The sequence below is a fragment of the Mirounga angustirostris genome, unplaced genomic scaffold (genome assembly GCF_029215605.1).
Source record: "Mirounga angustirostris isolate CCGP_5_RB_7025 unplaced genomic scaffold, mMirAng1.0.hap1 SCAF_11, whole genome shotgun sequence".
In the NCBI taxonomy this organism is placed as follows: Eukaryota; Metazoa; Chordata; class Mammalia; order Carnivora; family Phocidae; genus Mirounga; species Mirounga angustirostris.
This window is the reverse complement of record NW_026991719.1, coordinates 35,927,513-35,943,427: the sequence shown is the minus strand read 5'-3', so window position 1 is coordinate 35,943,427 and position 15,915 is coordinate 35,927,513. Positions and strand designations below refer to the sequence as shown.

Below are 15,915 nucleotides of genomic sequence, written 5' to 3'. Positions count from 1 at the left end.
AATGTGGTATATACACACAGTGGAATATTATTCAGCCTTAAAAAGGAATGAAATTGAGAACATGCTACAATGTGTATAATTATTATTATTTTTTAAAGATTTATTATTTTATTTTATTATTATTATTATTTTTAAAGATTTTATTTATTTATTTGAGAGAGAGAGAATGAGAGAGAGCACATGAGAGGGGGGAGGGTCAGAGGGAGAAGCAGACTCCCCGCCCAGCAGGGAGCCCGATGCGGGACTCGATCCAGGGACTCCAGGATCATGACCTGAGCCGAAGGCAGCCGCCCAACCAACTGAGCCACCCAGGCGCCCAAAGATTTATTATTTTAGAGAGTGAGCAAGCGAGCAGGGGTGGGGGGCAAAGAGAATCTCCAGCAGACTCCCTGCTGAGCATGGAGCCCAACATGGGGCTGGATCTCATGACCTTGAGAGATCATGACCTAAGCAGATATCAAGAATTGCACACTTAACTGAGCCATCCAGGCGCCTCTACAACATGTATGAGTCTTAAAAGGCATTAAGTAAAATAAGCCAGATAAAAGAGGACAAATATTGTACGATTCTACCTATATGAGGTACTTAGAATAGGCAAAATCAAAGAAAAAATCATAGTTACCAGGAGTGGGGGGGAAAAGGGGAATGGGAAGTTATGGTTTAATGGGTACAGAGTTTCAGTCTGGGATAATGAAGAAGTTCTGGAAATGGATGGTGGTGACGGTAACACAGTATTATGAGAATATACTTAATGCCACTGAACTGCACACTTAAAATGGCTAAAATGGTAAATTATGAACATTTTACAATTTGAGTACAAAAAATAATAAAAAATTTACCTGCCTGCAATTCTACAGAGGTTTATCCGAGAGAATTGAAAACAGATGTTTAAAAACAAATGACATGTACATGAATGTTCACAGCAGCATTATTCACAATAGCCAAAACGTAGAAAACAACCCAAATGTCTAACACAAAAGGACATTTTGTATGATCCCATGTATCTGAAGAAGTGCCCAGGCAAATTCTGGACATTTTGCCTAGCCTATGGTCAGGCAAATCCATAGAGACAGAAGCAGATTAGTGGTTGCTGGGGGATGGGAGGTAATAAGGAGTGACTACTTAATTGGGTATGGGGTTTCCTTCTGGAGTGATGAAAATGTTCTGGAATTAGAGTGGTAATGGTTGTACATTGTGAATGTACGAAAAGCCACTGAACTGTATTCTTTAAAGTGATTAAAATGGTGAATTTTGTGAGTTTTATCTCCACAAAGAAACATTACCTGTGTAGTCCATAATTTAAAAATAAACCAAAAACCTTATATACCATAAATTTTATTTAATAGAATGTTCCAAACCAAAATGCAAGCTTGTTTTTTGCGTTGCATGCATTCATAAGATCTTTTGTTTGGAAATCATGACTCCAGCAATTCTGCAAGGTTTACTAATTTCAGACCGATCATACAGGCCTCTTGCTGTTTAATCGGAAACACTTCAGTGTATATTGTTTTTACCTTCAGTTTGGTCAAGTGATAATGAAGTGTTAAGCCGTTCTTTCTGCCACATCACATTTTCTTCCCATTAGTTTTAACTGCTTTCAAATACTATTTTTATCTGTATCATCCTTGCCTGCCTTGTTCTCCAATGCCTGGTAGTGCCGAGCACATGGTAGATACTACATAAATATTTAAACACTGCTTATCGAATGAACCAAAAGCTCACTATGAGAAGTTATTTTCAAGCTTGGGCCAGTGATTCATAGTAACAATACCTTACCTATTTCATTACACAAAAGTCAACTGTCCATATTTAATCCAGCACATGTGCCTTTACCATTATCGCTTGCTATAATGAATCAAGAGAGCTATGATGTAACCAACTGGTTACTGCTGTAAGTGCTTACAATATTTTTTAAATGAAAAGAGGAAGGACAAAGGGAGAGGAAGAGAGAGAATCTTGAGCAGGCTCCATGCCCAGCACACAGCCTGATGCAGGGCTCAATCTCACAACCCTGAGATCATGACCTGAGCCAAAATCAAGAATCAGACGTTTAACCAGTTGAGCCACCCAGGCACAACTAAAAACAACTTTTAAGAAAAGTTTCAAATCCTATAACCATATTGGGAAGGGTACTAGATAGTGCTCAAAATATATGGTTATAGTTTGAGAACTATTAAACTTTTTGTCTCATGAAAATTGATTTTTGGTTTGATGCTATTTTTACAACGTAATTAATACAACTTAAATCTGATAATTTTGGAGATAATATGGAAATATTAATTCACGAATTATGACATTTGCAATCTCCACTAAGACTCAAAATTGTAAGTTTTAAGCATTTGGTCGTTACAGAGCTTGCTTTCAAGTTGCTGCTTTAGTTACTGTATTGACAGACATAACATATATATATAAATTTTGAACTGTTTCTGAAAATCAAGTATTATACTATCATTCATGTGGGGAGGGAACTTCTAAAATCTGGCAGAGTTGTCAACTAATTCCATACTTCATCATCACCTAGATTCTTGGGACTAAAGATAATATATTAAACTTTATGGCAAAAAACAAGATGGAGAAATTCTGAAGGAAGCTTGAGGGATAGTTATGCTGGATATCCTCAGTTTAAAAAAAAAATTGCACTCAAATTCTCATATACTGAAAAACTAAAGTTGATGTTCATTATTCACAGATTCCGTATTTGTGATTTTGCCTACTTGCTAAACTTTATTTGTAATGGCAAATACATGGTGCTTTGGTGGTCATGTGCTGAGTGGAAAAAAAATTTGGACCAAACACGTATGTTCCCAGCTGAAGTGGAACAGAACGACACTTTGCCTTGATTCAGCTCATACTGTAAAGGAGTGTCCTTTTTGCTATTTAGTGAAACCCTTCCCACACTTTGTGCTTTTTGTTGATTTCATGGTTTAAAATGGCCCCCAAATGTGTAGTGAAGTGCTACCTAGTATTTGTAAGCCCCAAAAGGCTTTGCAGAGAAAATATTGCATTAAATAAGCTTTATTCAGACACAAGTTATTGTGAGTTCACTGTTAAAGAGTCAGCAATGTACAGTAAATAAGCTGTCTTTAAAAAGATAACCACACATTTAGAAAAAGGTTATGATAGAATGGTTGACAAAAATGTAACCAGAGGCTTGCAGGAACCTAACCCTGTATTTCCCCTAGGAGCAATGGCTCTGCATTCCCTCATTCAGTGTTCACAGCGACTTTATAGAATATAGCTACCATGAATAACGGGAACTGACTGTACTTACTTACCTAAGGACTATTTTTAGATAACCAAATGTGACCTCATAGGACTCATTCTAAAACGAAACTAATCTTAAAATAACCCTAGCACATCATTAATGAAATTAAGACATTTACCAAAAGCCTATGCTAACTGTCCTTAAAAAAAAAAAAAAAAAAAAAATTTGAAAGCCAGAAGTATTTAACACGGGCAAGAATAAAAAGTGAAATCAAGTGAGGGAAGGGGGAACTTTTTATTAATTCTTAAGCTTTTAAGGTAAAACCATTATTGCATCTCCAAGAGGTAAAAAGAAAAAAGAGAAAAAAAAGCGCTGACTGGCAATTTCAGTTAGTTTAAAAGTTGAGCAAGTAAAAACGAGGATCTACCTGTGAGTCTGCCAGGAGTCCTCAATCAGTAAGATTTGCAAAAGCAGGTCCAAATAGGGTCGGAGTTCATAAGTGTAGGAATATGCAACCTAAAAACAGGAAAAGACACGGTGAATAACTTACTTAAAGGAGTAACAAATCAAATTAGAGAGACATATGAATGTTTATTATCCTTTAACCTGCCAGAGAAGTTCACTGAGGACAGTAGATGAGAACTGAGGATTCTCCCAGCAGCAAAAACGAAGCAATTTGACAGTTTCCTCTGAGTTACTGCAGTCCTCAATGATTTTCTTCACATAACTTGTTCTCACAAATAAAATGTCTGCCACATTCTGCTGAATTGGCATTATAGGTTGTGATAAATTAGGATCACCAAAAGGATTGGGAAGAGGAGGATTACCTAGAATACAGATTTGTCATCAATGAAAAACTAATAGGCTTCTTCACAATAAAATAATACAGCTTTCACCACAGAAAACCGCTTATGAATTTTGTATTTTAGAAAAATAACATTTTAAATCAATATTCCTAAGTATCATGAAGAAAGTAGTATTAGGCATTACAATGATCAGATAGACCAAGATGATAAAATGCGAACTTTAAATGCCAACACTGGCATTTACCTATATAAAAAGTTAATTCTTAAACTACTTCACAAAGTATCAACCTTGGGAGCAAGTAGACAAAAAAGATCCCCTTTAAACATGTGAAAAAGGTGTAGACCCCAAAATATTATAGATTGTCAGACTCTTGGTTTTATATTTAAACATCTTCAGAATTACTTTTAACTGGGTACTACGAATGGCCAGCAGTATTTTAAAACCAATGTAAAGGATGGAACATTTGACTTTACCATTGATTGAAGACTGCATCCTTGAAGAGACATTGCAACAGCGGATCAGCTGTGACACAACTGAGTACAATTTGCCTAATTCAGCATACTGGTATTTGATTGGAGGACCTGGACCTTCATCTAAAGACACAAGCATAAAGGTAGCAGGTACATTCAATTTCAGAAGTTGTGTCTTCTCTGCCACACCTTCGATGAAGAAGAAAGCAGTGGGAAGAGGGGAAGAAGAATTACAAAAGAGAAAAGAATTAGGATGATAAGGGCTTCATAATAAAGCAGTTATCGAAAATATTTTTCTATGATTTTTATAATCAGAAAACCACTCGTGGGGCGCGTGGGTGGCTCAGTTGGTTAAGTGACTGCCTTCGGCTCAGGTCATGATCCTGGAGTCCTGGGATCGAGTCCCGCATTGGGCTCCCTGCTCGGCGGGGAGCCTGCTTCTCCCTCTGACCCTCCCCCGTCTCATGCTCTATCTCATTCTCTCTCTCAAATAAATAAATAAAATCTTAAAAAAAAAAAAAGAAAAAAAGAAAACCACTCTTACTTATTAGCATTCAGAGAATGAATTAACCAGAACAGAAAATCTCCGTGGTATAACTGGATTTAAGTTTTAAAATGGTCAAACAAAGATCATGACATTCCAGTCAAACCAGGCATAAAGAAAATGAATACTTTCTATGGCCTGAGAGTCTGGGGGACTAGCCTGGACTTCAATCCTCATGGTAAGGGAGGATGATGAAAACTCAGTGAGAAATAAGAATTTTATACACTGCCTCTCTATTTTCTCCAACAGCTAAGCTACTTGAAAATCATGCCTAAACTTGGTGTCATCTCTGTTTTCTTATTTTCCTACTCCTCACCCATGCCAGTTTGGTTTCTGCCCCCTTTCCTGGGGTAAAGCTAAGGAATAGTTCTAAACCGTAACTGCTTACTTTCCTTCTTGGATTCCTCTCTTCCTTTCTTTCAACCTCTTCTCCTTGGTCTCATTTCTGAGTTTTCCTTCCTCTTTGAAAAATGGTTGCTCCTCAAAGTTCCCACACCAGGCTACCGTCTCACACTGTATGCTTTTCCTGGATGATCAAACCCACTCTAATGGCTTCAAGTTCCAGCTATTTTCGTTCAGATGATACCAAAGTATTTCCAGTATCTTAAATGTTCTACCGAACACTGAACATCACTATTTGGGTGTCCAACAGGCTCAAACTCAATTTGCCCAAACTTAACTCATCACTTTACTCCCCTATCCATGTTCTTCCTCCTGTGTTCTCCCCTCTCAGTACATGGCACCGCTATCTACTCAGTTGGAACCCTGGGCATCACTTAACATCTCTTCTGTGTTCCCCCCTCCTTAATACCCAATCACTAAATCCTACAGACTTTACCGCTAATAGAAAGCATCAGAATCTGTCCACTTCTATCTCCTCACTGCCAGTTCCCCAGTACTGGCCACAATGATCTCCTGCTATAAATCATTTTAACAATCTCTAGTGTTATTCCCCTGCAATCCATTCCACACTGTAGTCCGAGTGATCTTTCTAGAAGGTATGTCTATTAAAAACTCTACAATGGCTCATCAATGCCCTTAGGATAAAGTCTAGAATCCCTCATGAGGCTTGCCAGAATAGCATGATCAGAGATCATTTCTAGTCTGAATAACTTTCACTTCCTCCACACACTGAGTTTATTCCAAGTCTTTACATCTGCTGTTCACTCTGGATAGAAACCCCAAACAACCAATTCCCACATCAACTTGCCCATTAAGTCCCCTGTACTCCCCAAATCTGGTCTGGTATCCCTATTATATACTACCATAGCACTTTGTATTTTTCCCTATTACAGCCATTAACATACTTTATGGCAGTTATCTTTTTATTTGCTTCTATACCCCATTAGACAATAGACTGTCCTTTTTATTGTCATATTCCAATAAGTATAATAAATACAGGTCCACAATCCCTTATCTGAAATCCTGAGATTCAAAAAGCTCTTATCATAAATATAAACAAAATTATTTCATAAAGTTGGTGTCAAAACACGTTTGGTAGGAAAAGCTGGCCTGAACTGAGAAGAGGCTATTCACAGTCTTCATTTATCCCCTCTCAGGGTGACTACTCATGCTTTACTGTAGAAATATTAATGTATATGATTATAAGGTGCTGTCTTGGACCCTGCTATAGGGATGTCATATAATACATGGTATATACACTGCCTTACCTTTCTTAAATCTAAACAATTCTGAACCCCAAAGCATAAGTGGTATATTAAAGTTTATGGATCTGGGGTGCCTGGGTGGCTCAGCTGGTTAAGCGTCTGCCTTCCCAGTCAGCGGGGAGTCTGCTTCTCTCTCTCTCTCGCCCTCTGCCCCTTCCCCCTGGCTCGTGTTCTCTCTCTCAAATAAATAAAATCTTTAAAAACAATAAATAAAATTTATGGATATGTATTTGCTTTTAGCAGGGAAATCTTAATTAAATTACATTACATGCCAATGATGTATGCTTTGTGAACAGGCAATATCTAAAAAGGGAGGTGAATAGAATAGGATTTTTGTGAATGCCTAAATTTGGTTATTTCTAACTTTGAAATACAGATTCCACTTGCTTGTTTGTGCAATGAATATTCCTTCTCTCCCTTTTCAACTACAAATAACCAAGCATCTCTAGTATGAAAAGGTAAAGGAAAAGACAAACTACAGAGAAGTAGAATGTTGCTTATGTTAAAAGGGCCCCCGAGGTAAACTGGTGATTAGTAAGGTCACACACAAAAAACACGGAACGACGGATGTTTGATTACAGAACTTAACTTTGGATAGAAGGTATTTTTTTTCTTTTAAACTTTTTTTTTTTTTTAAGATTTTTTATTTACTTGAGAGAAAGCGAGCATAAGCAGGGGGAAGGGCAGAGGGAGAGAGATGAGCAGACTCTCGCTGAGTGTAGAACCCAGTGTGGGGGGGCTCAATCCCAGGACCTCGAGATCATGACCTGGCAGAAGTCAGATTGAGCCACCCAGGTGCCCCTCTTTTAAACTTTTAAAGAAGTTATTCAAATTTGGCCAAATATTCATTATCATCACTAAGGATCACTAAGATTTTAAATGGAATGTCTCAATAAATTAATCATTTTGGGAACGGTGCATTAATACCTGATTGGTAAGAAATTTTTATAATTTTAGGGGTGCCTGGTTGGCTCAGTTGGAAGAGCCTGCAACCCTTGATCTCAGGGTTATGAGTTGGAGTCCCACACTGGGCACAGAGATTACTTAAATAAAAAGAAAAAAGAAAAAGAAACTTTAATAATTATAATCATAGGAAATTTACCACCCCAAAGCCAATGAACAAACAGCACATGACAATGGAAGGATTTCTGATAATATTCCTAACTGTCCATCTTTTCATTTAACAAACATTAACTGAGTGTCACTGTGCAAAAAACTCTGATCTCTGCAATCTCGTTGGGGAGCAACACAAAAATGTGAACGCAATAAAAAACAACAGAATAAGTAGAAGACAGCATAACAAACTTTTAAGTATTCTGGGATCACTGATCAGGTGATGTTAGAAAGATTACTTTGAGAAGGAAAATGTTAAACAGAGGTAATAACATAAATAAGAGGGTAAATGAATATTTATACTATCTGTAATTTCAATTTAGTTTACTTCAATAAAAACTTATGTTCAGACCAAGTCCTTTACCCCAACTTGGGTGAGTATCACAACCATCCAGGGACTTTTTGAAAATGTGGATTCCTTGTGCTAGCTCTGAGAATTCTGATTCAGTTGGTGTGAGATGGGGCCTAGGAATCAGTATTTTCAAATCCAGACAGATCTGGCACCACCGTTTTAGGAGATAAAAACATGATTAAGACACAGATTCTGGGGGTGACCGGGTGGCAAGGGTGGCTCAGTCAGTTAAGCAACCAATTCTTGATTTTGGCTCAGGTTGTGATCTCATGGGTCTCTCTCCCTCTGTCCTTTCCCCTACTTACTCTCTCCCTCTAAAAAAAAAAGATGATTCTGGCCTGTATATACTGCAGAGATATGCATAATTAACTATAAAGTACAAGGTGAAAAGTACAGTAAAAAATGTTTCATCACTCAACTTAAAAGACTCTGTCACTTAATAGAATACATTAAAACAAAATTATAACAATTTAAATTCTTACCTAAATTGGCATACATTACGAACAGATTGAAATACTGCTGCAAATGACGCCCATGCTCTGAAACTTCCCTTCTCAAGAGATTGAGAACTGCCCGTAGTAGGTGATCGCTTAGGCTTAAGTTGTCATAAGCCTGTAAAGGATAAAACACTGGCTATTTTCCAGTGACAAGATATAGGAACAATTCTATTTGCATAAAAAGGGGACACAGACACACACACACACCCCCATGTTGAATATAGGCAGAAATTTTTGGAAGGACTAATCACACAACAATTAAAAAGGGTTGCTTTTTAGGAAAGGGAATGAAGATCTGAGGTAGATTTCATCTAGAGCCTTCATGTTGTTTTAATTTTTAATAAATGGAAGTCCATTAAAAAAAACTTTACAAATAATATACATAACCATGTGTAAAATTAAGCCACTGCTTCTAACTGAATGAACAAAGAAAATTCTGTTGTTTTTAAAGAGCTAATAATTGTTATTCACTGCTGTGAAGTACTTTTACTGAACTCCCAGATATCAGATGGTGTGGTGTGTGTGTGTGCACACATCTGCTCACAAGGTAAACGTATAAAACAGATGTACATATATTTGTGACTTCAACTTTCAGGCAAGAGATCTGTAAGCATTTAATCACTAAAAAGAAAACCAGGCAATTACCTGACTAGAAGGTCCGGGAGATGCAAAAGGTGAAGGACATGGCCCATCTTGCAAGGAAAAATGTGCAATAAAAACTATAAGTTTTGCAAATGCACCCCTTACTTCTGCACTGGGGCACTCCAGAAGGTATTCAGAAAAGCGATTTGAAACATTAAAAAGGACATTGTGAGCAAACCAAAAACGGACATTCTTGCTGTGACGAAGGAGAATACACAATGCATCATACCTAAGACAAAACAAAAAATTTATGAATGGCAATTCAATGATGTTTCGTATATAGTACAGATACGGGTCTCTATGAACCAAATAAAAATCAAAGACCTTCTTTTACTATTGGAGGGAGAGAACCAGCAACGGTTGCCTCTAGTACCAACATTAAAAGGACAGATGACTACTACAACTTGGTCTCTTCTCACAGAGTGACAACATAGAGATGAAAGCTTGTCTAGTCCTCTACAAATCCATTACCAAACTCTTTCTAGATTCAATGACAAAACAATCACTACCCTAACTGTCCCTGAACATCTTACCACTGGATGAGTACATAAAAATTGTTCAATCAAGGTATTATAATGGCCTCTATACTTTCACAACTTGAAACTTAGGACACTCATTCTATTTGTTATGTTTTTAATTTATGGCAAAATTTAATCTAGGGAAGCTAAAACTACTAATTTCTGAATTAAGTAGCTCAGACTTTTAAGTATCATCCTAGAATCTTTTGTACAGGGATGTCAAAGATAGGATATAAGGTAACAGAAGCCAGCTTCAGAACAATGAAAGGTCATGTTTAGCCTATGTAATTATTTTAATATGATTTCTCTCACTACGGCTATCAAGTTTTTGTAGTCTGCATTCCAGATCTGAAAGAAGACTTGTGATTTGGGAAAAAAAAAAAAAAAAATAGAGCAATATATTAAAGAACCAAACTAAATGCTAGGATAATAGGAATGAAAATCCAAAGCAACGTACCAATCACTGGCAGAGCCACGGACGATTTTCTTGGTGTGAAATCCTGTGGTAAAAAGGAACCTAGCAGCAAGCTGAATACTAATCATAGTGATTTCTTCTGCTTCAGGCAACAGGTGATCTTGCCCTATAAAAAAGGCAAATACATTAAAAAACAAAACAAAACAAAACAAAACAAATCTCTATGTCTAAGCTCCATTTTCAAACAAGTCTGCATTTCCACTGATTTCTAGAAGTCCTAACTTTGCTAGCTGCCCCCCGCCCGGCTACTTATGAAATAATTCTTAGTTCAGTAAAGCATGTTTCAAACTAATGCTTGAGTCAAAAACAAACTGTTAGAATAAACAAAAGCTCCCCTGTTTCCAAACAGCAAGACAATACACACTGCTCAAAGATAACGGAAATACGGTTTTAAAACAGCCCAAAGTAAAAATGCAAACATGTTGATGCTTGCTAAGAAATCTTGCAAGTACAGTAAGAGTTATGCTTCTACTAAGAAGCTAAATTCTTGATACTCACCTGGCGGAGGATTTAAGTAAACACCGTTACACGTAAGCAGTTTTTTCATGAACTGGAAATACTCCAGACTGTACTGCATTCGGTTATGCATGAATTGCACATTCTGCTTCCGTACACTTCTCTCAATGGCTGATGGCATAATAATCTGATGGGGTCTTGTGGTGATAGCAAGCTCAGAAATGTATCTTATCAACTCATCACCCTGGTCTATGGTATCCAGTCGTTCGTAAAAAAGTATGTAAGCATTCCACCACCTTTTCTGGCGCCTGTATGACATGCGCTTCATCATGTGATCAAATACTTCTCCCATGTACTCTCCGCCAAAACACTGGTTTTTCATTTCTTCATCGTCATCCATTTTACACTCTGTTACATCTCCATCATCAAATTTATACCAGCGATTTCTCTCACCATCTCCACCATTCCTCTGAATGATGTAAGAATAATAATGCCCCCCACTTGCTTGGCCACTGTGTACCAGCACACCCACAAGTCTGTATTTCGTGCTTTCTGCCGTCTCACTTTCAGACTGCTCATTCTGCTGTATCAACTGACTTTCTGGGTTTACATTATCTCCTTCCAGCTTTGCAACACCTGCGACTGTGTAAGGTTCCATGTCCAGCTCTCGAGGAAATTCAAAATAATCATTGAATTTGATTGCACATTCTCTTTCCCAGTCATAGTCGAATCGTTTCAGTTGGATAGCAAGAACGGGAGGTAATTTTTTAATTAGCAAGCGCTTTACGGTATCAACCTACAATAAACAGAGCAAGTTACTAGATGTTCTTTTATAATCCACTGCATAAAACAAACTATAAGCCTCTATTACTAAATTCTCATGAAGACTAACTGGAGGTTACAAGTGTAAACAAACACTCGGCAATGAATATAATCAAGGTTATTATGTCCAGGTGGGCATTTCAAAAAATGCTAACTACAACTAATAATATGGAAATAGTTTATGCCATCTGCTACAAATCGCAAAACTTAGTGACACAGACATTACTCATTGCCTGGATTCTATACCGTCATTGCTATCTAACCACTGTTACTTGTTTGGTATTTACTGTTATGCTAATGAAGGTGTGCTGAAGAAATACAATAGCAGCTAGTATCTATTGGGCCATTAGGTGCCAAGTAATATGCCAAGTGCTGCCCAAGGAGTAACACATGCAATCCTCACAAGCTCCCACGCAGGAGCTCCTGGTGCGAATGGGGAGCAGCAGGAGAGGGACTGAGTCACCGGCCTCGGTCTCACCGGCCTTACAGCTCGCATCTCAACCTCTAGACTTTAATACCTCTTTAAGTGGCATGTAAATGTCAAAACGATACAGGTGACTTGGAGGTGAGAGAATCTGGGATCCCAGGAAGATACACGTTATTTACCGACTGTGTAAACGGTCTCTTCCTAAGAGCCGTTAAGTGCCCTGAGATAAAACTATCAGGTGGGCCTAAAAATCTAATCCCAGTGGTTTAAAAACACAGGTGGTAGAAGAAATCTTATGTGACCAAACCAAGTAATGAAGGTTTCAGTAAACTTCTTGGTCCTTACAAGTAACTGGATAGGACAGGGGAAATGTTTTCTTGTCAGTGTTATAGCTGTGAGGGGTTCAACAGCAGTCTGGGTGGGTACGGATGGCAAGTGTCTGTGCGCCTCCGGCAAGAGAAGGTGATAATAAGCTATTATGACTTCTAAGATGTTCACTCTTATTTACCTGTTCCCCTAGCCCTGCTGGTACTACCTTCTCTTAATCTTCTTTCCCTGAAAAACCTTTGTACCAGTTATCTTAACTACCTTCTGCTACCACTATAACAAAGCAGGATAGGGAATAAAAATAAATAAATAAATAAAAAACAAAAGCAACGAACTTTCAAATCCATTAAATTTAACCATAGTTACTTAAAAAAAAACCTGGATAATTCATACCTTTTTATTGCATTTTTCACAATGATATGCATTTGCACCTTCTAATAAATCTCCTTTGACGTACTGTTCCAAAGAATCCAGAAGATTTTGGTGATTTCTAATGTCTACATTCAAAGTCGTAAAAGATTCTTCACACTCATATCTAAAGACATTAAGAAATAAGGATTTCTTAGTTTTCTAAACATTTTTAGTTATAGACTTGATGAAAACTACATTTGCAATATTTATGACATGAAACCCGAAATCAAAGAATGTTACCAATAAATGACACATTTATTTAGCCACTTACCTAGTGTTGGGCACTACATTAGGTTGTTTACAGCCCATATATACACCAGGTTCTTTGTCTTCATGACAAACCTGATAGAGAAATAGCACCACCTCCACTTCAGAGATGAGGGAACTGGGGTTTGGAAAGGGTAATTTGGTCAAGATTACTAGGCGAAATCGTGTTTTGAAGCCAGGTCTGTCTTGCTTCATGGCTTAAGCTCTTTACAGTCTACCGTGCTGCTTCCACTGTCATCTAGTTAGGCAGTAATTCATGCCAAGGCCAAAGCATGAATTCATCAACTTCTGAAAAGGATATTTTAAACTATTAACGGGCTGAATTTTTTTTTTTTTTTTTTTTTTTAAGATTTTATTTATTTAAGAGAGAGAGAGCATGAGAAGGGGGAGGGTCAGAGGGAGAAGCAGACTCCCTGCCGAGCAGGGAGCCTGATGCGGGACTCGATCCCGGGTCTCCAGGATCATGACCTGAGCCGAAGGCAGTCGCCCAACCAACTGAGCCACCCAGGCGCCCCTTTTAAAGATTTTATTTATTTATTTGAGAGAGAGAGAATGAGAGACAGAGAGCACGAGCAGGAAGAGGGTCAGAGGGAGAAGCAGACCCCCCGCTGAGCAGGGAGCCCGATGCGGGACTCGATCCCGGGACTCCAGGATCATGACCTGAGCCGAAGGCAGTCGCTCAACCAACTGAGCCACCCAGGCGCCCAACGGGCTGAATTTTTAAATGGCCCCTCTTTTAATGGAAACCTTAATAAAGCACAAGTTTGAACACACCAATCAAGAGGAGATAAGCAATCCGAGTAGGAGCCAGAATCCCACCTTGTGGCAATTTTCTACCAAGGGAAATTTCAGATTTCTGAGGAGACACATTCATAAACTCAGAACATGGGATGTAGGAGAATACACTCTCAACCATCAAATTTACTCATTCAACAAATATATCTGGAGTGCCTTCCATGTGTAAAAGTACTCCGGGATAGTCAATGTTGAAGGTAAGTCCCTCATATTTGGGGCTTTTCAGTTTAGGTACGGGAAAAAAGGTACACAAAGGTATTTGTAAGTGGCATGAATGGAATATGAAGTACGTATTAAGCATATTGCTACTATCATCAGGGAACAACCCATAAAAGAGAAAAAAAAGAAGTCAGAACTTACGACTTCACTTAAAAAGTAGGACATTCAAAGATGAGAGAAAGCCAGCAAAATTTTTTTTCTGTAAAAGGCCAGAGAGTACCTATTATAAGCTCTTTTTGGGGGTATGAGGTCTCTCTGACTCAGCTGTTATAGGGAAAGGAGCTAGAGAGTAGGTAAAGAGCTACCTCTTTTTTTATAAAAACAGATGCGTGGCTGGATTTGACCAATGGTGCATAGTTTGCTAACTCCTGGTCTAGACAAATAATGCTGTAAAACAGACGTGGGACTCTCTATGTAACTTCTGGCATGTAATAAGAACAGGACTTCTGGGATCTTAATTATGATCATGCTCTCTGGACATTTTCACTTAGTGAAGAAAACCAGTAATTTCCAAATGACTTTGAAAACGGTCTAAAACAAACCAACAAGGACTGATTAGAATAAATGACCAAAAAGTTGGCTTATTTTATCAGTAATTGAAAATCAAGAGGTTAAAAATGACAGTTTAATTGTCCACCTAATACAAAAGGTCTTTCAAAATGACCAAAACTTGTGTGGGCTATGTGAATAATTACATAGTCTTGTTCTGAATGAATGGTTTAACCTCATGGTAATTTCTCATTTATATAGCATTACCTCTCTGCCAATCATTTCCCTTTGATCAAAAATGAAACACTCCCACCCGCCATATACACACACACCTCATGACTATATAATACCGTTTGAGCTTATAGAAAATACTATCGTACTGTGATATTTTGGTGAAAATTTGATTTCAAACCAACAGTAATCAGTAACATGTAAGAGAAATTCCAAAGTAAAACTTCCACGTAATAGGCATAAACCTGTATCTACTAGTAGTGAATTTTAATAGTCGTTTAACTATTTTCAGTAAGAGTCCTTAATCAATTTCCCTTTTAAGTAAAAAACAATTTGTTCAGTCAACTCTTGCTGTTTTTTGTTGAAAAGATACTTTAAGGATAATGATCACAATCAATGCTATTTTAAAAATTAGTATTTCATTTATATAAGGAAATTGTACTCCATGTCTGTCATCTTCTAAGCTTAATGTATTTGTAATATTTTAATTGCTTTAACTCTGAGATAAAGGGCAAATTTATGAGCAACACCTGTAAGCTATATATGCAAAATGCCATTTGATTTCCCCAGTAATGATCATACATAAAAGAAAGAGAAGGAGCCAAAAGTTATTTGATGAAACCAAAGCCCCCCAAAACAGAAAAACAAAAACCTCCATGAAAACCCCCACCACCACACATAAAACCCAAACCCACAACAGTAAGGTATGCACAGTATATAATTCACCCAGTCTCAGATATATAGTTAAATTGGTGGCATACTCCACTTCTGTACATAACTACTAATAAATATTTTATTTTTCTTAGTAAATAAACAGCAGAACTTTAAACATATAATCAGCACTTACCTATGTGGGCAGCCCTGGCAAATCTTCTGATCAGCAAAGGAACCTCCTAAGACTTTACTTAGCATAGCTGGATGTCCCAAGGCTTTCAAAGCTTCATCTAAACTATCCACCAATGAATTAAAAAACTCTAAAGCATCATGCTGTTCACGTAGATTAACGGGCTCACCCCAAAGCCTAAGAAATGAATGGAATAAAATACAGTACTTTCTCAGGAAAAAAGCAATACAACCACAAATGACAATATAGAAACAGACTTTTCCCCCCCTCAACTACATGAGGAAGTAGAAAAGAGTAAACGTTCTTTATGTATAGAGTGCAGTGAGAAAGTGAGGCT

At 37.7% G+C, this 15,915-nt stretch overlaps 1 protein-coding gene across 5 annotated transcripts in view; it reads right to left on the bottom strand.

Moving 5' to 3' along the window:
* The window catches only part of USP9X (ubiquitin specific peptidase 9 X-linked), a 166,695-nt gene that overhangs the window by 6,720 nt on the left and 144,060 nt on the right, over positions 1-15,915 (bottom strand). For 4 of the 5 annotated variants that reach the window (XM_045876425.3, XM_064573935.1, XM_045876419.3 and 1 more), the window contains 9 exons: positions 15,582-15,755; positions 12,716-12,857; positions 10,789-11,542; positions 10,273-10,396; positions 9,301-9,526; positions 8,641-8,770; positions 4,486-4,671; positions 3,812-4,032; positions 3,633-3,721 (listed from right to left, as the gene is read on the bottom strand). In XM_045876425.3, the coding sequence (XP_045732381.1) occupies positions 3,633-3,721; positions 3,812-4,032; positions 4,486-4,671; positions 8,641-8,770; positions 9,301-9,526; positions 10,273-10,396; positions 10,789-11,542; positions 12,716-12,857; positions 15,582-15,755 (2,046 nt within the window). The remainder of the gene's footprint in view (positions 1-3,632; positions 3,722-3,811; positions 4,033-4,485; positions 4,672-8,640; positions 8,771-9,300; positions 9,527-10,272; positions 10,397-10,788; positions 11,543-12,715; positions 12,858-15,581; positions 15,756-15,915) is intronic. The other variant, XM_045876446.3, reaches the window with a different exon arrangement.